General features: G+C 40.0%; 1 protein-coding gene and 2 pseudogenes across 2 annotated transcripts; 1 reads left to right on the top strand and 2 right to left on the bottom strand.

Annotated features, from left to right (window-relative positions):
- The first annotated feature begins 1,859 nt into the window (after nt 1-1,859).
- LOC122086371 lies at nt 1,860-12,242 on the top strand (annotated as a pseudogene).
- Nucleotides 12,243-12,491: 249 nt separating this feature from the next.
- LOC122086213 lies at nt 12,492-18,164 on the bottom strand (annotated as a pseudogene).
- Nucleotides 18,165-20,117: 1,953 nt separating this feature from the next.
- LOC122087512 (caffeoylshikimate esterase-like) lies at nt 20,118-25,159 on the bottom strand. 2 transcript variants are annotated; one of them, XM_042656667.1, is made up of 11 exons: nt 24,930-25,159; nt 24,794-24,826; nt 24,565-24,655; nt 24,362-24,394; nt 24,116-24,262; nt 23,865-23,995; nt 23,606-23,743; nt 23,392-23,490; nt 22,113-22,446; nt 20,994-21,150; nt 20,118-20,398 (listed from the first exon to the last, which is right to left on the bottom strand). In XM_042656667.1, coding segments are annotated over exons 1-11 (1,167 nt in total). In that variant the 5' UTR covers nt 24,933-25,159; the 3' UTR covers nt 20,118-20,397. The 2 variants fall into 2 exon arrangements, with proteins under 2 accessions (XP_042512601.1, XP_042512600.1); XM_042656666.1 differs by lacking the exon at nt 20,118-20,398 and having other exon boundaries at nt 20,930-21,150.
- Between the last annotated feature and the right edge of the window lie 1,731 nt (nt 25,160-26,890).

Raw genomic sequence — 26,890 nt, 5'->3', positions numbered from 1 at the left:
CTGTTTCTATAAACATAAATCAAAATTTATGCCTATTTACAATTCTAAAAAATACTTTGCCGAAACAAGTCCAACTTGTTTCTTCATTTCTAGAAACGAATTTGAGAGAAAAAAAAAAGTTGTTGTGCCCGTTAAATCTCTCAACTATGTAAACCTAAAAAAAGATAACCGGACCCTCTCTTCCTTTTGGGCATCCGATGATACCATTGGGGTTTTTAGTGGCATTATGTTTACAAAAAAATATTTTCAAAAACAGATTTATCAAACACCAAAAAATTCATTTTTGTTTCTAAAAAAATAAAAAATCATTTTTGTTGTTTCTAGACAGCAAACACATTATCAAACGGTGTCTTAGATGTAGAAAACTTGCCAATCTCCGCATATTCTTTCATTGTGATTTTTTAATTTGTTTTTTTCTCGGCTACATTGAGTTGTGTGCATTATGGATAAATATCAATTCGTTAAATGAAGTGGGCAAATGTCCAGAAAGACATGGAAATAAGACTAGCTTGTTTTAGCTACTTTTGGCCCTTTGGTTTATTCTGTACTAGTTGCAACTCACTTTTGACTTTCCCATGTAGTGGCCATGTATCGCTTCATGGCTACCAATTATTATCAATGAGAGAAGAGAGAGAGAGAGAGAGAGAGAGAGAGAGAGAGAGAGAGAGAGAGAGAGAGAGTTTGTCCTTTTCAGTTTTCAATGACCGTGACCCTCTTATTATCAGTTTCCACTTTCCAGTGACCTGTGGTCTTCTTGTTCTCCCACCACACCAGTCCAGCTGCTGCTTTCCCCTCCTGGTGTCGTAAGTTGTTGATGCCTTACAACAAATGACAACTTGAAGTGGTAAAGCTCCTTATGGTCGCTTGGGAATTCGGATTTTCCTCTCAACGGAAACCAGCTAGACAATTTCCTGGATACTGCAAATATCAATATCTAAAATTTAGGGGTCTTAATTTGGCCTGGCCTGGGTAGGTTGAGATTTTTAGGCCTGAGGCCAGGATGGGCCTGGGTTGAGGTCCGGTCCAGCTCAAACCTATGTAGTAGTATATGTATACAAATAATAGGAGAAGGTTCCCTAAAGGCAGTGTGACCCTTAAATTGGCACAAGGGCCAATGAGAGCACTGGTATAAGCATCAACATGATTGAGATTTTCACTTTTCATAAGGGGTGAGGCGATCATTTTTCTCCCCACTGTTTTTGGGTGCAGGGACGCACTACATTTTAGGCTTCTTTTCCCATAAATAAAATATAAATGGGTGGTTCCATCAAAGGTAATATAACTTCACTACCCCTCTTTCATTGATTCATTCATTTTTCTCTTTTATTTTTATTTTTATTATTTTTTTTTCTGGCTCATGGAGGGATACTAGTGGCATGTAACCAGGGGTCAATCAGGGTTGAGCTAGGTAGGGCTTAACCCGACAAAACTGGCCTAAAACTAAGATATCCAAACCTGACCTAAAATTTGACTGGGCTTGGGCTGAATTAATAGAACATATAAAAAATAGTAAGAATAAATTGCAGGAATCGGGCATAATCAAAATAAGTTTATCCTGATTCCAATTCTAATAGGCCCCTTATTCAATTCCAATTTCTGAAACCATAATTCTAACATCGATCGGTACATCAAGAAGGATTTCAAACAAGGATATGGCATGAACTTTCCCGTAAGGCAGGATAAGTTTCGAAAAGGCCCATATGATCCTGACATATGGGCTCAGATCTTATGGCCCAGGTCCAGAGCGTTTTGGTCGGCGGCAGGTCCACAAACACATTTGAATGTCCAGAGGAGAGGGTAACGGACGTCTAGGGCTTAGTATACGTAGAGGTAGAGCTCTCCTCTTCCCCTCTCCCGGGACTTCAACTCTGGCTCTGTTCCCTATTTTTCCTATGCAAAAGCTAGGGTTTTGGTTACTCCACCCACCAAATGCCAGGATACTTGTAGAGTTTCACAATAACTACTGTTCCTGTGGAGTCATTTCTACTCCTGCTGGAGCTATCTTGCCATGTGCCTCTATAGCCTCACCCTGCAGAGAGCCACGGGTGTCGTCTGCGCCACCTATGGGAACTTCATCGGTGGAAAATCCCAAGAGATCGTTGTGGCGAGAGGCAAAGTCCTCGATCTCTTGCGGCCAGACGAGAATGGCAAGATCCAGACAATGCTCTCCATGGAGGTCTTCGGGGCAATCGCTCTTTGGCACAGTTCAGTTTAACTGGTTCTCAGAAAGACTACATTGGTGTTGGTTCCGATTCTGGTCGAATCGTGATTCTCGAGTACAACAAAGAGAAGAACGTTTTCGATAAGATCCATCAAGAGACTTTTGGGAAATTGGGTTCACGTCGGATTGTCCCGGGGCAGTACGTGGCTGTTGATCCCAAGGGCCGTGCGATAATGATCGGTGCTTGCGAGAAGCAGAAGCTTGTTTACGTGTTGAACAGGGATAGTGTTGCAAGGTTAACCATTTCTTCTCCGTTAGAAGCCCATAAAGCTCACACCATTGTGATATGGTGAATGAGACAACTATGACGGTTGCTGTGGGAGGAAATAGCAGGACCACTATGCAAGAGGGACCACCAGAGGAATTACCATCACGTAGGAGCACAAGACAAAGAATGAGGCCTGCCACGTTGGGGGATTATGTGTAATTCTGTTAGGAGTTTGTTACGATTTCTGTGACAAGAATATGATAACAGAATGTAAGGAATATTATAAAAGGGGTCATTGGGGAATGAATAGGATATGAAAAAGCTTTTATAATCTTTTTTTTTTCTGTCCAGGAGGTAGCTCCCTCGAAGTAGCACTGTCTTGGTATTCTTCTCTACTCCATCTTCTTTGTAACATTGGTGCTTTCATTGAGAGACTGTCATAGTGGAAGGAACGCATTTCCGAAACCTCGAAGAATCCACCAAGGCCCTGACCGACACAGTAGCAACACAGGGTGAACAGCTCGACTCCTTTTACGCCACACTCTTCGACCAGTAGCTCACACTCTGCTTGACCGCCATTGACGGCCGCTTGGAACGGGCTCTCTGCTTGTCCTCATCCCTTTTGCCTGAAGTTCGTCACACGTCCAGCCCAACAGCCCTTCTTGCTCAGGGACCACCATTGGGGTTGATTCAAGCTCGAACTATTCAACTTGATTTTCCTCGCTTTGACGGCAACGACCCAATCGGCTGGATGTTCAAAGCTGAGAGATTCTTTGACTACCATGGGACTGCCAATGATCAGAGACTCTTGATTTCTTCTTTCTATATGGATGGTCCGGCCTTATAATGGTTCCAATGGATGTATAGAGCTTCTATATAGAGCTTCTCAGTTCAGGTCGTGGCTAGCGTTTGTCAGAGCCCTAGAGCTCCAGTTTGGTCCGTCGGAGTTTGAAGACCCGCAAGGCGCCCTGGCCAAACTGGTACAAACAACTTCCGTTTTGGAATATCAAACCCGGTTTGAAACCTTAGCAAACCGCACGCAGAATGTTCCGGCTACATTTCTGACTAGCTGTTTTATATCGGGTCTACGCTCTGATATTCGGAATGAGGTATTGGCCTTCCGACCAACTTCAATCTCTCAAGCCATTGGTCTAGCCCACCTCCAAGAGGCCAAGTTTGAGGAGCTTCGATGCTTGGTACCACGTCTACCAGCTCCCAGATCACCATTGTTACCTTCATCGTCCCATCCATCAGGATCTGGAGTTTCCCCAAGTCCTCCACATATTCCCATCAAACGACTCTCGCCCGCCGAGATGCAAATCCGTCTCGAGAAAGGACTCAGCTACAACTGTGACGAGAGATTCTCACCAGGTCACCACTGCAAATCTAAGCAGCTCTTCTTACTGGAGTATGATGATGCTACTGACGGTGATGGTCCTTTGGGTGATGACACAGGGGTCGACCCTGAAACTCAAGTTCAACCCACTATCGAACCAACTATGGAAATCTCTTATAACGCCATGGATGGTCAAAACTCACCGTCTACCTTGCGTTTAACAGGCACTATTAACTGTTTTGCAGTGCAGATTCTCATCGACGGGGGCAATACACAACTTTGTACAGAGCCGAATTGCATGACAGTTACAACTTCCTATTGTGGCTGCACCCAATATGGCAGTCCTGGTGGGGAACGGCAATTGCATTTCAAGTGAAGGTATGGTTAACAACCTCTCTGTTAAGCTTCCTGCCCATGCAATTACAATTGACGCCTTGGTGTTACCCCTATTTGGAGCTGACTTGGTTCTCGGAGTATGTTGGAATTTTTTACCAGAAGCAAACATATTACATTGCAAGGGAATTCCCCACCAACTCCCTCTCTGCTTCAATATAATCACCTGCGACGACTGACGGCCATAGGATCGGTAGCAGCCATGTACCACCTAGATCTTCAACATGGTCAATCTCAGGTGGTGACTACTGACAACCAGGAACTCCAGGCTCTACTGGCGATGTATGCCTCCGTGTTTGAAACTCCCCGAGGGTTACCACCTCCGCGAGCACAAGACCACGCCATCCACCTCCAACGAAGCACTCAGCCAATGACGGTGCGCCCATATAGATACCCTCATTTCCAAAAATCTACAATAGAAGCAATGGTGACTGTGATGTTAAAAGAATGAATTATCCGGCCGAGCATTAGTCCCTTCTCCTCACCAGTGATCTTCGTTAAAAAGAAGGATGGCACCTGGAGGTTTTGTATTGATTACCATGCTCTGAATGTTGTAACGGTTAGGACCAGTTTCCCATTCCAACGGTGGACGAGTTGCTTGATGAACTGTATGGTGCACAGTACTTCTTTAAACTGGATTTACGTTTTGGTTACCACCAGATCCAAATTCAAGCTGCCGTTGTTCACAAAATCGCCTTTCGAACTCACGAGGGCCATTATGAAATTTTGGTCATGCCCTTCGGGCTCACCAATGCGCCGCCTACCTTTCAAGCCACCATGAATGCAATATTCAAACCATTCCTTTAGAAGTTCGTTTTGGTATTCTTTGACGACTTACTCGTCTATAGCCCTTCATGGTCCACCCACCTTGATCACTTATGGAGCCAACTGCAAATCCTTCAAGCTCACCACCTATACACTAAGCGTTCTAAGCGTGCCTTCAGTCAAACGAGCATCGAATACCTTGGTCATGCCATCTCATCACGAGGGGTGCAAATGGATCTGTCCAAAGTCTCGGCTATGCTAGATTGGGTTGTTCCATAGTCCTTAATGAAATTACAGGGATTTCTTGGTCTCAATGGATATTACCACCGTTTTATTCATAGGTACGCCCAAGTGGCCGCCCCATTGACGGACCTTCTCAAAAAGGGGGCTTTTACTTGGACTGTTGCGGCTCAATAGGCTTTTCATGCACTGCTGCTTGCCATGACATCGGCCCCAGTCCTCACCTTGCCCAATTTTTTTGCCCCATTCATCATTGAAACCGATGCTTCGGGAATGGGTATAGGCGCTGTATTGTCCCAAAAAGGGTATCCGATTGCCTATTTCAGCAAGAAATTTTCTAAAAGAATGCAAGCAGCCTCCACTTATGTACGCGAGATGTACGCTATTACACAAGTAGTCATGTGCTGGAGACTGTATTTGCTTGGTTGAAAATTTATGATACGTACGGATCAACAGAGTCTCAAGGGGTTCACGAAACACACTATACAGGCGCCTGAGCAACATCATTGGCTTTCTAAGCTATTGGGCTTCACCTTTGAGATCCAATACAAAACAGGGAGGGAAAACAAGGCTGCTGATGCACTCTCATGTTCACCATCAACATGTATGGGCCTCTTCTCTTTTTCAGTGCCCACATTTGATTTTTTGGATCAGGCACGATTTGAGGTGAATTCCAAACTAGAACTTCGTGCCATTTGTGACACACTATCCACAGACCCTGGTGCGTGCTCCAATTACTCACTCATTAATGGATTGTTGTATTTTAACAAACGGTTGGTGATTGCATTCACCTCTAACCTCCGTGAGAAATTGTTGCATGAGTACCACGCGTCACCGGTGGGAGGACACACCGGATTTATCTGCACATACCATCGCCTCGCAACGAACGTCTATTGGAAGGGAATGGGTGCACAAATTAAACAATTCGTAGCAGAGTGTCAAACGTGCTAGCAAATCAAGGCTCAAAATACCTCTCTGGCCGGCCTTTTGCAGCCTCTTTCAATACCACAACAAATTTGGGAAGACGTTGCGATGGACTTCATCACCGGCCTCCCTTCTTCCGCGTGTAAGACAACCATATTGGTAGTGGTAGACCGCCTCACCAAGTATGCCCATTTCGGTGCTTTAAAAGGAAATTATACCAGCCGAAAGGTTGTTGAAGTCTTTGCCGATGCCATTGTTGAACTTCTTGGCCTATCTTGCTCAATAGTAAGCGATAGAAACCCATTATTCATCAGCAATTTTTGGCTCGAGCTCTTCGTACAGCAAGGGACAACGCTCACAATGAGTAGTGCATATTATCCACAAACAGACGGGCAAACGGAGGTTTTGAATCGTTGCCTAGAAATGTACCTCCGCAGCTTCGTAATGGATGAACCCCACCAATGGGTGCAGTACTTGCTATGGGCAGAGTACTGTATAACACAGCATACCACACGGCAACTGGAATGATTCCCTTTCAGGCAGTGTATGGGCGCCCTCCCCCAAACATAGCTCAGTATGAGCAGGGGTCTTCTTCAAATGACTTGGTCGATCAGCAGCTTTTGAACCGAGATACTATCCTTCAAACTCTCAAAACTAATCTGAGCAGAGCTCAGTCTCGTATGAAATGCCAGGCAGATAAGCAAAGAGTGGACCGACAATTCAAACAAGGCAATTGGGTTTATGTTAAACTCCAGCCATATCGACAACAGTCCGTCGCCTTATGCATTCATTAGAAACTTGGTCGCCGCTTCTTTGGGCCCTTCCAAATTCTGGACCGCATCGGTGCAGTGGCCTACAAACTCAAGCTACCCGATACAGCTCGCATCCACCCGGTCTTTCATGTCTCTCTTCTAAAGCCTTACGTTGGAAATTCATCAACGAGCCCCACTCCCTTACCACTACCAACTGTTGTTTTATCAAACCAACCCACCCCTGCTACTATACTGAATTACCGTCGATTGAAACGACAAGGCCAATGGGTACCTCAGGCACTGATTCAATGGGATGGGCTGGCGCTAGAGGATGCCTCTTGGGAAGATCTGTCGATCCTGCAGCACCTGTATCCGGAGCTGGACCTTGAGGACAAGGTTGATTTCGAAGAGGGTGGTAATGATGTGGTGAATGAGACAACTACGACAGTTGCTGTGGGAGGAAATAGCAGGACCACTATGCAAGAGGAACCACCAGAGGAATTACCACCGCGTAGGAGCACAAGTCAGAGAATGAGGCCTGCCACGTTGGGGAATTCTGTGTAATTCTGTTAGGAGTTTGTTAGGATTTCTCTTTCCTGAATATGATAACAGAATGTAAGGAATATTACAAAAAGGGTCATTGGGGGAATGATTGGGATATGAAAAAGCTTTTAATCCTGTTTTTATCAGTTCAGGAGGTAGCTCCGTCGAAGTAGCACTGTCTAGGTATTCTTCTCTTCTCCATCTTCTCTGTAGCACATTGTGTATTCCATTTGCGGTGTCGATTGCGGTTTTGATAACCCCATTTTTGCTGCGATTGAGCTCGATTACTCTGAAGCTGATCAGGATTCCACTGGGCAGGGGGCAAATGAGGCTCAGAAACACCTTACCTTCTATGAACTCGATCTTGGACTCAACCATGTCTCTAGAAAGTGGTCGGAACCGATTGACAATGGTGCCAACATACTCGTCACGGTTCCTGGGTGAGGGGATGGCCCTAGTGGTGTCACTGTCTGTGCTGAGAATTTTGTAATTTATAAGAATCAAGGCCACCCTGATGTCCGGGATGTAATCCCTAGACGAGCAGATTTGCAGGCGGAGCGTGGGGTGCTTATATAGTATCTGCTGCTGCTACTCACAGGCAGAAGTCGATGGTCTTCTTTTTGTTGCAGACGGTGTATGGGGATATATTTAAGGTGCCACTGGAGCACGAAAACGAACGCATCACGGAGCTGAAGATTAAATATTTTGATACAATCCCAGTCACGGTTGCTATGTGCGTTTTGAAGACTGGGTTTCTGTTTGCTGCGTCGAAGTTTGGGAATCATGGTTTGTATCAGTTAAGGCGATAGGAGAGGACGCAGATGTGGAATCTTCATCAGCTACACTTATGGAAACGGAAGAAGGCTCCCAGCCTGTATTCTTCCAGCCTAGGGGGCTTAAGAACCTTGTGAGAATTGACCAAGTTGAGAGCTTGATGCCAGTCATGGACATGAAGCTTATTAATCTCTTTGAGGAAGAGACTCCTCAGATATACACACTTTGTGGCAGGGGTCCACGTTCTTCTCTACGGATACTAAGACCAGGTTTGGCCATCAGTGAGATGGCTGTATCACAACTCCCTGGTATCCCAAGCGCTGTTTGGACAGTGAAGAAGAATGTGAACGATGCATTTGATGCATACATTGTTTGTCTCTTTTTCTAATGCAACACTTGTGCTTTCAATTGGTGAGACAGTTGAAGAAGTTAGTGATAGTGGGTTTCTTGACACAACTCCTTCTCTTGCTGTTTCTCAGTTAGGAGATGATTCTTTAATGCAAGTTCATCCCAACGGTATTAGGCATAGAAGAGAAGATGGACGAATTAATGAGTGGAAAACTCCAGGGAAAAGGACGATTGTGAAAGTTGCCTCCAATAGGCTTCAAGTGGTCATTGCTCTAAGTGGAGGGGAGCTTATCTATTTTGAGATGGACATGACAGGTAAGTTAATGGAAGTTGAGAAGCATGAAATGTCTGGGGATGTAGCTTGTCTAGACATTGCTCCAGTTCCTGAAGGACGACACAGGTCCCGTTTCCTTGCAGTTGGGTCATATGATAAAACAATTCGTATCTTATTTTTGGATCCTGATGATTGCATGCAGGTTTTGAGTGTGCAGAGTGCGTCTTCTCCTCCAGAATCTCTCTCCTCTTACTTGAAGTACAGGCATCCATAGGTGGGGAGGATGGTGCTGATCACCCAACTAGTGTTTTTCTGAATGCCGGTCTACAGAATGGTGTTCTCTTCAGGACCTTAGTTGATATGGTGACTGGTCAGCTTTCTGATACCCGTTCCTGTTTCTTAGGACTCAGAGCCCCCAAGCTTTTCTCTTGTATTGTGAGAGGGAGGCGGGGCAATGCTTTGCTTGCCGAGTAGGCCTTGGCTTGGTTATATTCACCAAGGGCATTTCTTATTGACTCCCCTTTCATATGAAACTCTTGAATATGCTGCCTCATTTTCACCTGATCAGTGTGCGGAAGGTGTTGTTGCTGTTGCTGGGGATGCGTTAAGAGTTTTCCCAATTGAGTGGCTGGGAGAGACATTCAATGAAACTGTGATACCTCTGAGATATACTCCAAGGAAGTTTGTCCTTCACCCCAAGGGGAAGCTGTTGGTTATGATCGAAAGTGATCAGGGAGCATTTACTGCAGAAGACCGTGAAGCCGCAAGAAAGGAATTCTTGGAGGCTGCTGGGATGGGGGAGAATGCAAATGGAAATGTCGAACAGATGGAAAATGGTGGTGATGATGAGGACAAGGACAATCCTCTTTCTGATGAGCAGTATGGATATCCAAAGGCAGAGTCGGATAAGTGGGTGTCTTGCATGAGGGTTCTTGATCCAAGGAGTGCAAGTACAACTTGCCTGTTAGAGCTCCAGGAAAGTGAAGCTGCATTTAGTATCTGCACAGTGAATTTCCATGACAAGGAATACGGAACTCTCTTGGCAGTTGGGCAAAGGCATTGCAGTTTTGGCCCAAGAGAAGATTTACCGCAGGATTCATTCATATCTATAGGTTCATGGAAGATGGAAAATCCCTTGAACTTTTGCACAAGACACAAGTAGATGGCATTCCTCTTGCGTTGTGCCAATTCCAAGGAAGATTACTTGCTGGTATTGGACCAATGCTAAGATTTTATGATTTGGGGAAGAGGAGGTTGCTCAGGAAATGGGAAAATAAGCGTTTTCCAAACACAATTGTCTCTATTCACACGTACCGCGACCGGATTTATGTTGGTGATATCCAAGAGGTATGCTTCTCTTGGAGTGCAGATTTTGAGTGTGTGTGTGCAAAACTAATTTATTGCTTATATGATCTTTCTTTCTTTCTTTTTTTTTAAATGAATCTTCTACAATTCTATTATGGTATTTATAATGCTTTCAAAGGAAATTCAAAATAGGACATCTTGACTAAATGAGATGTAAGCTTGAGGCATTAGGCTTAGGCTTAGGCCTACACTCCATCAGGCAAGCACATTCACAGAGACATGTAAAGGAAGAAAGTGGAGAAACGTAAATAAACTCTCATAACAAAGGGTATTCAAGATTGTAGATTCTGATTCTGGAAAATTGTTGTAAGTGATATATAACAACAGTGAAAGACAAAGTCAATAAGTAATTTTAGTAACCCTATAGTTCAAGTCATTAGCTCAAAACCCTCTGGATATCTATTAGAGAAATCCCTAATTTTTATGTTTTTGTTGTCCTCCCTTTCTAACGTGAACCTACTCATCCAGTTTGCAGGTATTTTCTGATGCAAATATTCATTTTATTTTTTGCCATTTATTTGTTTACTAATATTCTGCCTCGGCATTGGTGTTATTCTTGCAGTCATTCCATTACTGTAAGTATAGAGGGGGTGTGAATCAGCTGAATATATTTGCACATGATTGTGTTCCGAGATGGCTTACAGCATCCCACCACATAGACTTTGCATGGCAGGTGCCGACAAATTTGGTAATGTGTACTTCGCCCGTTTACCACAGGATGTCTCAGATGAGATTGAGGAAGATCCAACAGGAGGGAAGATAAAGTGGGAGCAAGGGAAACTTAATGGGGCTCCCAACAAGGTTGAGGAGATTTTACAATTCCATGTAGGTGATGTGGTCACATGCTTGCAGAAGGCATCCCTCATTCCAGGGGGTGGTGACTGCATCATTTATGGGACTGTCATGGGCAGCTTGGGAGCTTTGCTTGCTTTCACATCCAGGGAAGGTGTTGACTTCTTTTCTCACCTGGAGATGCATATGAGACAGGAGCACCCACCTTTGTATGGCAGAGACCACATGGCCTACAGATCAGTTTACTTCACAGTGAAGGTAAAACATTTGAGATTGAATTTTCTTGACATGCATCAAGTCAGAATCACTTCCCATTTTGAGTTTCAAATGCACCACAAAAGAAATCTTGCTTGCATGGCGTGGCATATCTATCGTCTCATGTCTCACCTATGCTATAATCAAATTGAGTGCTAGATCAGCCGATCTTCAAAATGCAATTGTCGTCTTAGCTACTGTCTGATAATTAATATGGCCCTTGGATCTCCCATTCAGGTTAAGTGGGGAAAAAAAGGTCTTAGGTCTCCCCTCATTGTCAATACTTGGTTTTCAATTTTCAGTCCTCTTTTTCTTTTTTTAACCTGAGTACTTTAATTTGTATGTCAAGAAGTGGACCTCTCCATCAACATCCATAGTCCTTTGGGGGGGGGGGGGGACCATTGAAATTTCTACTGCATCACTTGTTTGGTTCATGCTTCGTTCCATATCTACCACAATTATTTTGCGTTTCCATTCATACTGTCATTTGGTGGTAAGGCCTGATTAACATTTATGGTTTTTTTTGGCAGGATGTGATTGATGGAGATCTCTGTGAACAGTTTCCAACACTGCCTCCAGATATGTAGAGGAATATTGCAGATGAATTGGATAGAACTCCTGGGGAAATACTGAAGAAACTTGAAGACATTAGGAATAAGATCATACGAGAAGAGCATTCTACTGGATATGCACCTACTATCTTGGTGATCCTTGCTCTTGAGAAATCACTCAAATCAACTCTAGCGGGTGGGTTTGTTTAGGCCCAATCAGAAGCAAAATCTCTTCCATATGAGTTGGTTTGACCCTTTCGGCTCTTGGTGGATGTATTGCTTTAAAATCTAACCCATCTGTAAAACGAATAAAATATTTCATCTAACATGCATGTACAGGTGATCTAAGAAGCTTTTGTCCCTCTCTCTCTCTCTGTGGTGTATCCTAAAAATATTCATAGAAATATGGCGGGCATTGATAATCATTGCATGTAGTAGGGAAGCCTTGACGCATTGTTTTCAGCCGTCAGTTATATCAGTTGATAAACAAATGTAAATAATCCATACCATTCTGAGCCAAAGGTGTATTGACTGAACTTAAGACTCATTCCAACTTTTGAAACCTTCTGATGAACCTCATCTCTTTATGATTTGATACAATCCAAACATTTTTAACATTTCAGTACTTTAGGCACAGTTAGAGAGTACAGGATTTTACTTGTTTGTTCATTTTTTTCCCACAGGCCCTCGTAAGCTGAACTAGTCTGGCAATACAAATATACAGTCAAAAAGATGAGTAGACAAATGAAATATGTTCTCCCTGCTATGAACGATTTTCTATTGCTTATCAATTATAGAAAAAATATTACACAAAATCTCTGCTCAATAAAATGGCGGAATACAAATTACAAACCCCTTGACTTCTGATAAAGCAAAAAACATTACAAGTTATCAGGAAGAACCGTGGACGAATGTGGGCGTAGCTTTAATTTTCCAGGAAGTACACAGATTGTGAAGAAATATAAGAAAAAGGAATCAAGATTTTAAGAATAATAATAATAATAATATCACAGCATGTTTTCCATACCATACAAGATAGCTCCCTATCTTACTCCAGGCCTTCAGCTTCCTCTAGGATACGTTTCCGGAAATCAGTAACCATTAAACGAAGGCTTGCCTCAGTGAAATCTTTGGCTCCCAATTCAGCAGCTCCTTAGCTTTGGAGATATCTGGTTTCCTTTTATGTGGATCATCGGCAGTGTTTGCCTTGAATTCAATGGTTGCGCTAGAGTCAATTGTTTCCTTGACAACCTGCATTGCCAGTTGAATTTTATTGATTGCAAAAGAAACAGTTAAGCAAGCCAAATTATGTCCCATTATATCATCCAAAGAATTACCCACCTCAGCAGGCTCTAACATGGTGAATTCACCCGGGTTACCCAAATTGAATGTTCCAACATGCTCGCCTTCCATTAGTGCCACCAGTCCGTCAACCTACAATGAGAAAACTTAGCCTGTTATTTTGTACCATGAAAATTTTAAAGAAGTCCAAAAAAAAATCCTGAGAGAGAGAGAGAGTTGTAAGAACTCTCAACTCTACCATATTGCTGCAACATTTTGACACTAAATGGAAACATGCAATGAGATCCAGAAAGAAAAAACTGCCCACCCAAAATTAGCAGTCATGAACATTCAATATCTAATTGGATCCATGTAGCCGACTCCATTTAGTTGAGATAAAGTTATGGTTGTTGTTGTTGTTGAACATTCAATATCTAATTGGATGGAAAAGGCGCAGAATAAATGAGCTACTAATGTGAACATTTTTAAGGTAATATGCTCATGCTCTATATGTTCAAAAAACAAAAGATAGTAAGGTTTTGATATCTTCACCAGTCATAAATGCATACTATCTACCAAAAAGGGCACTGGTAGATGCACTGCCCCCTTCCATTAAAAAAAAACCATGAGAAGATGTCTAGGAAAAGAGGAGCAAAAGAAAGATACTGCCATTAAGCATTAAAAAGAAGTACAAATTTTCCAACTGGATAAAATAATACCACATTTCCCATCTCTCTATTTAGGATCATCATAGTAGACATACTAATGAGAGATTGACAGATTAAAAATAAGATTATCTATATCATAGCAGCAGGCATCATGTGCAGTAATCTAATTTCAAACAATTAGTAATCTCAAAGTCTCTAAAGAAAGATAGCATGCATAAAACAATCATTTAATAAAATAAATTTGAAGATTACCAGGTCAGAAACATATTGGAAGCTTCGTGTTTGTTTTCCATCACCATATACTATCATTGGTTGATTACGAAGGACCTGAAAGAATATCTTAATTTCAGAATTCAGCATGGTATCAAAGCCTAACTAACCAAAGAACTGTCAGAGAGAAAACAAACCTGGGCAACAAAATTGCTGACCACACGTCCATCATCTATACACATACGAGGTCCATAAGTGTTAAAAATGTGGGCAATATGCACCTGCAACAGAAAAACCTCCAGTTAACCTTTTTATCTAAATCAGTCAATCCTGCAGAATGTTTTTGAGTGGAGCATTTCCCAAATGTCAAAATATCCATTTAGGCAGTGAAAAGACTAGCAGATAAAGGACTTCTAAGACAGGCAAACAATGGAGGATTTTCCTAACACAATCAGATCATAGCAAACCATAAAGGTTGCAAATTTTTTTATTTTTTGTGCAGATAAAGCCACAGCACAAACTATGAACATGGCGTCTCTACTCATCCATCGCTTGATTCAACCACAAACTATGCTGTATGACATGGTGGTAGGTTCCATTATAAAATCTTCTTAGCATATGCATACTCTCAGATAGAACATTGATGCACTGATATAAATGTTCTTGCTATGTGGGCCCCAAAGGGTCAAAGAAAATATGTACAGAAGCATTACAATGTGTTCACCATGACATAGTAAACCATGAAAAAGAGGGTATGTGGACCTGGTAGAATACTTCTTACCAAAAAAAAAGAAAAGACCTGGTAGAATAATTTAACTGGCATAAAAGCTTTAATCTTTCGTTGACTTTGGATCAAAATATGCTGTCAATAGGTTACTTCATCAGGCATGCAATGGATTAAAACCTATAAAAAAACATTTCCTTTCTATGTAACAATAACACATTAAAAATACTATATATTCCAAATTGAAGCTTTCTTTGGAAAGTAGTCAAAATATTAAACCACATAAACAACAGCAAATGTCAATTTGTGTAATTTCCTGTCACAAACCAGTCATATGTTACAGAAGTTAGCGTGTATTTTTGGAAGGAAAGGAAGAACCATGAAAGAGTTGCACCATGATCCATGGAGTATCAAATATCAGACATATGTCATGATGAGTACTTAACCCACCAAGAATTTGAACGAAACCAATGACCACAAAGGTAAGTTGGGCAACCACCCTGCAATTAAAGGAGTGGTACCATGTTCAAGTCTTGGAGTGTGCATCCAAAGTAGTGGTAGAAGCACTGATCCTATGTGCAGCAGTGTCTCTTACGACTTTGACCCTTGTCTTGCAATTTCAGAATCTTTATGAAGCCCCATTGAGACCCCACCTAGAAAGGGGCAGAGGGAAAAAAGAGAGAAGAATTTGTACAATAAGTTTCTTTTGATTCCGACCAGTAGGCAATCAAAACAGCAATCAAAGAAGATATATTACTCCTGCAACTCAGGTCCGGCGGTAATAGGGAAACAAGGTTCTTGTGTCAAGTTGGTTGTCACAACGTGTAAACTCTTGTGCTCTTAAAACCTACAGGTTAAATTGCCCCTAGTAGTAGGAGATAGTAGAATCTGAGATTATTCTGAGTTGAAGTAGTGGAGTTCTAATTAACTCTCTCAAACCAGTAACTACCGCCATTATAATAAATACAGATGACTCTTGAAGCCCCAATTCTGGTAACTCTTTTATCAGACTGAAAGACTTATACCACTTAAATGACTGATAGATCTAAAGGACTAATACGACTAAACATGTACTTACATTGATAAAATTCATATCTTCAATTACTTGACAAGGTCCAGATATTCTGAACCTAGAAGCCTTAAACAGTTAATGCATTGAATTAGACACCAATATATAAAAAAACCAACATCATATATACAGCCACAATTAAACCAGAGCCAAAATGCCAAAAAAAAAAACCTACTGAGACCAAGAAAATATATCCTTCTTTCTTATTGAATTTAAGTTGCATCAACTTGTGGTATAAGTTGACACAAGCTCCAGCCAACATTGCTGGATAGATATCTTGAGAGAACTCTGTCATCATAGTTCTATTTATCTGTTAAAGACAACCTCCACTGCTCAATTCACCAAAATGGAAAAAGAGGCTTCATGATTTCCCGGTTTCCAATTAAAATATCTCTACCATGCATCCTTTTTCTGTCTGCGGTACAACTTACAGGTAAATTCTGCTTCAGTGATGATGATAAAGAAAAATGAAATGACCAGCAGGGATCACTTTGTCAAAGTCCCCTTGAGCCCTTAAATTAGTCCTGTATTGCCCCATCAACCAAAATAAAGTGGAGTAGGCTGAGAAGACAAACTTTGACCAGAAATTCCATCTAACCCAAATCTCACACTATGGAGTTTACAATCTAAAGCCCACAAACACACTTTATATGCTTACCGCCTTACCCCATGCCAATCTCGCATACCCCCTTGTATACCGCTCCTAGTTCTCAAGTCAATACATTATCCATTGGCAATATGGGAGTTTTCAAAAGCTAAAAAATGGCATATATTTTTTCTCTTTTTCTTGAGGCATGTAGAAATATAAATAACTGTGTCAAACATCCAAAAAAACCAAATGCAGAACCAGAATATTTACTAAATATTGAATCTGCAAAGGTTACTGTGGCAAGTTGCAAATGGTCTCAAGATCTTAAATAAGAGCTGATGGAATTCAAACTATCCCCACTAAACTAAAAATTCAAAATGTGGCCAACCTCCAAAGTAATGCGAGCAGTGAACATCAATAAACAGGAGAAGGGGGGGGGGGGGAATCTTAAACAAGAGAAAAGAACCCTGTATCGCACTCTGACACAGAGGGAAGGAGGGCGAATGATCCACATATCAACTCCGGACACCTATACAAAGACCAAAGAGTCGAAACATTTCCCAGAAATGCATAGAAAGGGTAGAAAATCTCTACCGAGATACAGAAAAAGAAGTTAAAACAGAAGGACAAGAAAGAGTAACAAAATGAAGTTCGTAAATGAGAGCTCACCAATTGGATTCACATTTCCCCAATATGTTTCCTTCTGTGGGTGCTCTAGCGGGTCCTCATAAACCTCGCTTGTGCTGGTGAGCAAGAAACGAGCCCCAATTCTTTTCACCAAGCCCAACATATTAAGGGTTCCCATCACATTGGTCTTGTGTAATCATAGTCAAGGACCATAAATAGTTACAGATTCAATAATAAATGATAACAGAACCATTTTTATGTTAAACCCAGAGAAACAAAAACCATTGATAACAGTAGAAAGGATACAATTGTCTTGATGGGATTGTATTTGTAACGAACAGGAGATGCTGGACAAGCCAAATGATAAATCTGATCCACCTCCAAAAGTATCGGCTCAACCACATCATGCCTAATAAACTCAAACCTTGGATTCCCAAAATGGTGCACGACGTTCTTCTTCCTTCCGGTAGGTAAAGAAATTATCAATCACAATTACAGAGTCCCCTCTACCCAAAAGCTTGTCCACAAGATGACTACCTACGAACCCGGCACCACCAGTGACAACAACCCGCAAAGACCGTCTCTGGATCCCCGCCGGAACTCTTCCAACCTTACCAGCTCCATAATTCAACGAATTCGGAAACGGGTAAGTAACCTGTTCGTAATTGGTAACGCCAGCAGGAAATTCTCCGGGGATTACGGCGTGTGTTGCTGCGGACTGACTAAGAGTCATTAAGGTAGGGTGGAAGATGAAGAAGATGGAGGCGATTAGGATGCTAATGAGAATGAAGAGGAGACGCTGTTCTTTGAGCAGGTAATTGAAAGCTCTGCGAAAAGACCTGGGTTGTTTTAGGGTTTTGGGGAAATAAGAAGAGGTGTGGAATGTTGTTATTGGGATATCTTCATCTCTTCGGTGGTTCATGCTTACTTGCTAATGTAGTTGCTTCATTTTTCGCTGGTTCTAATTCTTGAAACAACTCTTTTCAGGTTGAAGGACACAGAGATGAGTAATGTGCTGCAATGGATTTCAGAATTCGGTAAAGAGAGAAAGAAAGAATTGAGCGGTAAGAGTATCAATGTCAGATTCTTGGAAAGTAGTTAGAAGAAGTTGGAAAGCTTAAGAGAGAGAGAGAGAGGGTTTTGCCAATGGTGAATGTCTGGCATATTTCTCTCTCTCTCTCTCTCTCTCTCTCTCTCAACCATTCTACTTTCTCCCCATTCTTTTGCCTTGTAGAAGGGAACTTCTCAAGTTAAGTCTTGCTCGCACATGGACTGGGAGATGAGTGATGTGATTGTTGGAATTTCAAGTACTTAATAGGAATTCCCTCATTAATGGAGAACCACACATTTATATAGGACACTAGAAGAACAGTACTAGAAGGATCTTATTCCTTATCCTGTTACAGTGATAACTACTTAACAGATTCTGTTTAACTAACATCTCCTAACAACTAACCAACTGACTTGCGATTCCAGAGTTTTCATAAACCGGATTCTGGATTTCTGAAGTTCTAAAATACGGCGTCAGAAGATGTAAGTGCATTCATTCATACCCAAATGGGTATTAATCAGAATTGAAATAAGCCGAGTCCAATCCTGGAGTCGGCCTATTCCAATCTCAATTGTCTGATTTCACTGATCCGAATCCAATTCTTAGAACGGGGCTTCAGGCTTGGTTTAAGCCTCTAGCTAGGGAATAAAAAACTTGCATAAGTATTTGACTATTGAAATAAAAAATAGGAAAAAAAGTTTTTATTGGGGGAGTGTGGCCCCTCTTCTAGGATGTTTTCTCATCATTTTCTATTATTCCTCTTACACCTGTGTAAAAGAGCAATGAATCTTCATGTACGTGAATATCCCTAATCCGTGGATATGGCTGCTGTTCTTTTCAGAGTTTTAAGAACAATCTCAGACATTTCATTTCAAGAAGTGATTTTTATTCTACTGAAAAAAAATATTTTCATTGATTTTCTGCTATTTTACTGACTAAAAGGAAGAGAGAAAATTATAAAATAAGAAGATCTAATTTAAATCATGCCCAAATGCGTATTACTTAGAATTGAAATGAGCATATTTCATCCATTTTTTAATCCATGATCGGTCTGCAGGCCAAGGTTCAAATATGCAGAACCAGCCGGGAGTCAACTAGAATTGGCCTAAGAACCCTAAAAAACCAGCATGGATCAGTCGAAACTTGCAAGCCATGACTATTGAAATAAAAAATTTTATATAAGAAGCCCAATTTTGCAAGAGCCCAGAAAGCCCACAAATCCTACTGGATTAAAATTTTTGACTAAAATAACATATCCAAGCAGGGTTTACAGCCGTCGAATCGGCCGATTCACATTGGGAATAGCGACTTACTAATTATACCGATTCGTGCCGATTTAACGACCAAGATTTAACCCATTTTTGCTCATTTGAATAGAGAATCGTCGATTCGCCACTGACCAAATCGGTTGCCTTACCTATAACACAGAGGTTTAAGCGAACCTGAAGGAGTCAAAAACGAGTGATAAATGTACCTTTTCCCACGGTGTTAGTTGGGTTAAGTTTATTTGTAATTTTTGAAAAGCAAAAGAGTTGAATGTAATTAGGTCAAACTTATAATGATAAATCATGAAAGAAAAGAAGAATGGAGAAAAACATACAACCCAGTTCCAAGATTTCCAGGTCTGCGAACCCAAAGAGGTCCATTGAACATTGAAGTATTATTTCTTCATAGTATTACACATTTCCCCCTTTTTTTTCATAATGTTCGGTTTGTTTAAAGGGATTTTTAGTGGGGTGTGATTTAGAGGATGGGAGAATTGTATTATTTTTCACAATTAAGGTAAATTTCATGTATTTAGTTGTTAACTCAGGTGGAAAAGTTACTGGACGATGTATCTTAATGTATGAGGACTGTTATAAAGCATTTGATTGAGGATTTCATAATGAAATGAAAAATTATCCTTCTTAGACATTGGGGATTAGTTGAGTACATTTATCACTCGTTTCTGTTTTATATTTTTACAATTTTATTGAACTCAATTCATTTTTTTCAAATAATAATTAAAAGAAGAGTGTTCTGCATAGGGGATTGTACCAAAATATTATTATATATATATATATATATATATTTGTTAAAAACATTATTACATATTGAAAGATAACTAGATCATTTTATGTGAGAAAGTCAAAGAATTCATAGATGCCACTCTGTCGGTGTTGAAGGAATCTCTCATTCCACATTAAAGGTAAATAAGAGAAAATAAATAAATAAGAAAAGCAAACATCATGGAGAACATTTTCAATTAAATAAATACATAAGGGTCATCTCCCTCACCCCACCTCCAACCCCACTCTCTCTCTCTCTCTCTCTCATAAATAGTGGAGGATGCTGATCCATGCGAACAAGGATGATTGGAATAATTGAGAGCCGTGAATGATAAATATATAGTTGAATTCTTGGCCCCATCCATTCACGTTGCGGGGAAACTCCTTGTTCTGCAATACACCACTGTCCCAATTAGATTCTTGAATGAAAGTCATCTCATGAAGGAGAGACTGAAACACTTAACTATGTTTTTTTTTTTATTATTATTTATTGGGAGAGGGTGTTTCCGAAAAATATTGTTAAAAAGGTACCATATAATAAAAAAAAAAGAAAAAAAAAAAGAGAGTGTTAGTGTGGAAATACATGGTGAACATGAGAGAGGGCCAGAGAAAGGTCTCTATGACATTATTTTAGGGCTTCACCCTATATAAACAGAAAGAAAGGATCAACTGCTCATACAATCACTTGATCGTATGAGTTAGCATTACTTGTCTTTTTTGCTTTTAAATATACGCCTCCTCACCTTTGTAGTGGCAGAAAATAGAATGTGGATCCAATCTTCCTACAATATGAGGTCTTAGGACAAAAATGATTGTGTAAAAAAAATTAACGATATTAATTTTTAGTCATCAAGTCAATCGTATATGGTCCACATAAGATGGTGACATGTTAGAGTAACCATCCAAGGTTATGCGTTTGTATTGTATGCATGATGGAAATGAATTAAAACATTGAGAACTAAGGGACCATCTTATCATGTCTTACCATGCCTTCAAACAGAACCATGTTTGTGCTGATTTCCCTGTGCCTGATGCATTCAAACTTTGTCTTTCCTCTGTGTTGTGGTGGCTGCGACTACCCAATTTCATTGTAAATCCTCCGCACCCCATCTTCGTTAGGAGGTTCTCCGAGGCAACTTTTTCTAAATCAATATTTTCAACCCAATAAAAAAAAATAATAATAATAAAAAATTCACTGATTTGCAAAACAAACACAACCATGTTATTTATTCTTGTTAGAAGTCTTGTAAAAGGAAAATTTTTAAATGAGTATTTTTCTTCACCCTATGGTGATGAGAGAATCTCTTCAACCATAGAATGTAACCCTTTTATTTGAAAAGGAAAGAATATTTTCAAACTCATTCAATAATATACAGCCTTCACATATTTCAATTATAGAATCAAAACATCAATGGAGAAAAAGAATCATTTTATCATGGATGAAGGAAAACTTAATTCCCTACTTAATTTTCTTGGCAAATTTTCATTTCCAAGGCTTTCCACTGACCATAGCCCTAACAAATAAGAAGAGAACTTGAAGAAGAAATTGCATCTCTCTCCAATTTCTCAATGTCTTAAATTTTGAATTGATTTGAATAATGGATTTAGTTCTCGGTATCAGTATCGAAGAGGGTCAGTGTGTATTAGTCATTTTTTCCCGTTGCTTTTCATAAGGAGTACTTTTTTTTTTTTTACCCTTGAAAGGATATAGATAATTGATCCGGATCGATCAAGAATCAAGGATCGATCTCAGACGATATCAATACGATATGACGGATACAATACCGATACTTGAACCCATGATTTGGATGGGGATTTTAGAGGGTAGAACAAATTCCGAAAGAAATCTATTTTCCCATTAAACTACCTTTAATGAGTTATTGAATGGTCCTCATCCCTTTCAAGTTTCAACCATGGATGGCAGAACTAAAGAAGATAGACCTAAAATCCACAATGTGGGCATGGGAAGCTGCAATCCTTTTTCATTTTTTTCCTTTTTTCCCCCTTTCAGGTTTCCTCCACTCACTATTATAGTTCACTAAAATGTGTTTCAAACCACGATAGAGCTAGAGTTGATTCTGAGGGTCTACAAACAATTTCTTGCCTTGGGTATCATGGATTTGAAGATCAACAAATTCACTTTTCTGCTCTGTTTGGATAGCATGGATGTGAGGATGATCAAATCCACTCTTCTGCTCTGTTTCCCATCTTGAGGTGGTCGTCCCAGGTGCTGTTCTATTATCCAACCAGTCGATGATGTCGGCGAAGACGATGTTGATGTTATCGACGGGCTCACCTGATGTTAGAGCATGGCACATCCCTGGATACAACTTGAAGGTCTTGTCTTTGCTTGCCGCAGACTCGTATAGCAATTCACTTACAGATGGATCCGTCACTTTGTCATCGCCTCCGTGCACTATCAGAAACGGTAATGACACCTGTGCCAAATAAGGGGCATTCAGAAGGGAAACAATGTCAATGTGGGTCACGTGCAAAGAGATGTCCAGTCGAATTCATACTCGGGATTTCATTTATTCTATTTTGAATCTAATTGGAATATGTAGAGAAACAAATATTTTTGCATATCTTAAAATTTTTTTTATGCTTATTCAAAAAGTTTTACATAGATTTAATTGTAAGAGATAAGTTTTATTGATTTTATGCAATTTCATGATTTAAAGGAACGAAAAAAATGGTCATATGAATTAAGTGGGTTGAAATCGTCTGCAATTTCGATCTCGTACAATTCCGTATAACCTTCAGGCGGTGACACGTGTATTGATATCAATACAATGGTTCAGATCTGGTACAACTAATAAAACATTAAATCAGTGAAGAGACATTTAAATCAGATCTGGCCCATTGCATTGGTATCAATACACGTGTCATCCCCTGAAGGTTTTCACGGAATTGTACGAGATCGGAATTGCAGACAATTTTTTTCCGAATTAAGTAGACCATCGATTCTGATTTGATTATTGAATCCAAGTTCAGCAAATATGAGTTCATGAGTTTGAGGAGATAGTGGGTGGGACCTGCCTTCATGTGTTTTGGCATGTAGAAGTTTTAGCACAAAGGCATCATGTGAAAACTTCCGCCTAATATATAATACTTGATCTTAGCCTAGTCATAAAAAGGTATGCCTAATATAAAATACTGATATCATATACGTTAAGGGTTTATTAAAAATGTGATATCAACAAGAGTTTTATATTCAACATTGACTTCATATTTTTCTTAAAAAATAAAACATTGGTTGTCATGTGATAATTAGAGACTAAATTGATTACTAAACAATGTATTAAATCGAGACAGAAAAAAAAAATGTAAAATAATAAAGATTGAAAATATCAAATTAAGAAATTAAGTGACAACCAACTGACCTTGTAAAGGTTTTGTTCCAAGTCTAAGCTGACCCTGAGAAGTTCAAAGCCAGTTTTCAGGCGTGGCTTTCCCTTGTAACACAAGGGGTTTGAGCGAACCTGAACGAACGAGTCAATAAACTATTAATAAATTATTTATTAATTAATTTATCATAAACAAAGTGTAAAGAAACTAAATACATAGATTTTATTTATCTGTTCATGGATATATTACCTCATCTCTCCATTCCTGTTCTTTGATAGCCAGGTCGAGTATATCTTTGGTTGGGATGATTTTCCATGTGGGGATGATCTTGCAAAAACTTACCATTGCCTTAATAACCAATGGATGAGGTTTCATATCATCTGCTATCTGTAGCTCAGATTCATAGAAAAAAACAGAAAAATTAGGAGCTTAAAATAGTGCAAAGGATAAACTCAGACAAGCTCCAAAGAAAGAAAACACAAAGGAGTGTGATGAGATTGAAGCACACCTTACACATGGGAGCAACCAAGATCGCACCATCCCAATAGTTTGGCATTTTTTGGTGTAAGAGGAGAGCCAATGCTCCGCCCATTGATTCTCCCAATAGAAATCTCAACTTTCTTCTGTTCTCTGTCTTCTCTGTAATGGGAAAGTAAGGAAGATGTGCTTCTCTGTTTAGTTTATAATAACTTAGATCATTGATCTTAATGACTAATTTTTAAAATAGAAGAGCGAAGGAAATAATAAATTTAATCTTACCACTTATGCTTGTAAAATGGTTAGAACAATCATTGACGAGGTCTTCAAATTTAGGGATATAAGCCTTTAATCCAGCAGATTTCCCGTGACCCTCATAATCAATTCCATAAACTGCAAAACCTTTCTTTGCAAGCCGGATTCCAGTTCCTGCATTAGATATTCAAAAACCCTTTTAGCTTTCCTTCTCTGTTCCTAATTGAAATATGAATCAAGTCTTAAGGAAGAGGGTTAGTCTATTCCATTTACCTTTCATAGAGATGCTGCACTCCATGGCATAACCTACAAACATAAAGGAGAAACAATGACAGAAAAGAATTAATAAAACTATCCCTATTAAAAACAGATCAATTCTGGAACTCAATCTTGTTTTCTGTTTCTTTTTCTTTTTCAAAGAAAAACTTATTTGAAAGAGAACGCAGAGCAAAACCAGTTGGTGTTGAAGGATATACCATGGCAGAGAAAGATTAAGGCTTTTGGTTCTGTAGCAGGGAGCCATCTGCATGTGTAAAGCTTGAATCCTCTAGAATTCAATATAAATTCCTGCATTAATGGAGAAGAAGAGAAAACCAGTAATCACATTACTATTACTTGATCAGAAACAAAAACAGAAAAATACCCATGAATCCAAAAATCTGTTAAGTAATCCTTCTGCTAATGAAACAAAACTAACAAACCAACCTCTTCAAATCTGATACTTTCAGTCTCAAGCGCCTGTAAAATAAAAAATAAGAAGAAACATAAGAACAGAAATCAGATGGTTAAACAGGAAGAAGTAGAATCCAAAGCCGGGGTTTGGGGAGGAAAGGAATCTGACCATGGAGAAGGAGAAGAAGAAGAAGAGCCGCCTCTGTAACAGGGGAGTTGCGGAGAGAGAGATGGATGTGGAGCACCCAAGTCAAGTCTTATATAAAAAAGGAAGAAAAACGAATAGGTAGATGATAAGGAAATACAAAGTATAAAAGCGTGAAATCAGGGATTATAATGCGTATCAACTAACAATGGAAAGCGGGAAAGTTGGAGTGGGAGTAGGAAATGCGTCGAGCCTTGATCTATATATAACACAGAACAGAGAGAGACTGCTATGGGCCTCGTGGACTCGGCTGGACAGATAAGGTCCGAATCAGACAGCGAAGGTTATCCTTAATATAGAGAAGTGATCATAAGCAATAACGGTCACTGCCTCGGGTTGACCGGTGCCAGTTGTATTAGCTTTTGCTAAGGTGAACCGGGAGTATCATCTAGAAGTAGAAGTCGAAGACCGTGTACAGGTGTAGGCACCTTTTTCAGTAACCTTTTGTTTCTGTTGAAACTTGCCCGTGTTTACCATTCCCAACTCTTTGGGGTTCGAGGCCATGTATGTCTCCTCAAAGGTATCGTTACAGATGGAGCGACGGCAGGTTTGACTCGGCTGGGCCGTCAAATACAGATTTTCAAATAACTAAAGTCCATCCACAAAAACCTGAGTGGGCTAGTTTCCTTGGGCCCACCTCTGTCCATCTTACATCCTTACTTTCGGCACACCAAGAATTAACACTTCAAAGAAGTGTCTAACATCCATACAAGCCAAGAGCTAAAAGCCCAAAACAGACCAAGAATTAATTAATGGCAAAAGGTCAGGGTAGATCACGTTATGTGAAACAGTGGAAGGATGGTATGGTAATTTTGACTGTTAATATGTAAAAAATAATGATATGGACATGCCATGTATTCAACTTTAGAGTCAAATTTAATAAAATATCCTTTCATTTATATCTCTATGCATGCTCCCCTCCCCCTCCCTCTCCCTCAACCTCAACTGCCTTTGGATTAGTATGCATTTTCGGATTGTCGTGGATATTTCGAAAACAATTTTGACACTTGATCAAGTTCAGTTGGCTTGAAATTTGACATTTGAGAATGAGAAAATATGACCTATTTACCCATAAAAGTTTAGCCACATATGACCTACACAAGACAAGAAATTTATTCAAAGCATGTCAACAACAATAACAACCATAATTTTATTCTAACTTGATGGGGTTGGCTATATGGATTCAACAAGGTCTAAAATACATGTAAGCATAAAAATAGACGTTCTAAAAAGAGGTAAAAAATAGGTAAAAGGAGGAAAAAATAAGAAGTTATAGTAGTAGTCAAAGCAGCATCCTTGGACATCCCCTATAGGGAGTTGGCTACACGGGTCCTTGTCCTCTACTTACCTCTATCTGTGGTCAAACTATGATTGATCCCTATCAGTTGCATATTTTTTCTTACCACTTCGTCAATGGTCATTTTATGTCTGCCTCTCCTTCTAGCTCCATATAATTGAAACTGGTCACACTTCCTTATTGGGGCATCCATGGGTTTTTATTGAACATGGTCATACCGCCTCAATAGGCTCTCGCAGAGCTTGTCCTAAATTAGAGCCACTCCTAACTATTTTCTAATACAATTATTCCTTATTCTGTCTCTCCAGGTCTTTCCGCACATCCCTCTCAACATTCTCATCTCTGTTACACTCAATTTATTCAAATTACTTTTCTTGATTGCCCAACACTCCGCTCTATATTTCATCACTGATCATATTACTGTCTTGTAAAATTTTTCCTTGAGTTTAACAAGCATGCGTTTATTACATAGCATTCCCAAGGCACTTCTCCACTTCATCCATCCCACTTTAATTTTGTGGGAGACATCATTTTCTATATCACCCTCTTAGCTAATGATTGACCCTAGATATTTAAAATAGTCATTTTGTCGTAGTTCTCGCCCCTTAAGTTTCGCCATTTCCTCACT

The sequence above is a fragment of the Macadamia integrifolia genome, chromosome 8, assembly GCF_013358625.1.
Source record: "Macadamia integrifolia cultivar HAES 741 chromosome 8, SCU_Mint_v3, whole genome shotgun sequence".
NCBI classification, from domain to species: Eukaryota; Viridiplantae; Streptophyta; class Magnoliopsida; order Proteales; family Proteaceae; genus Macadamia; species Macadamia integrifolia.
The sequence above is the reverse complement of the archived record's forward strand: the minus strand, read 5'-3'. Positions and strand labels throughout refer to the sequence as shown.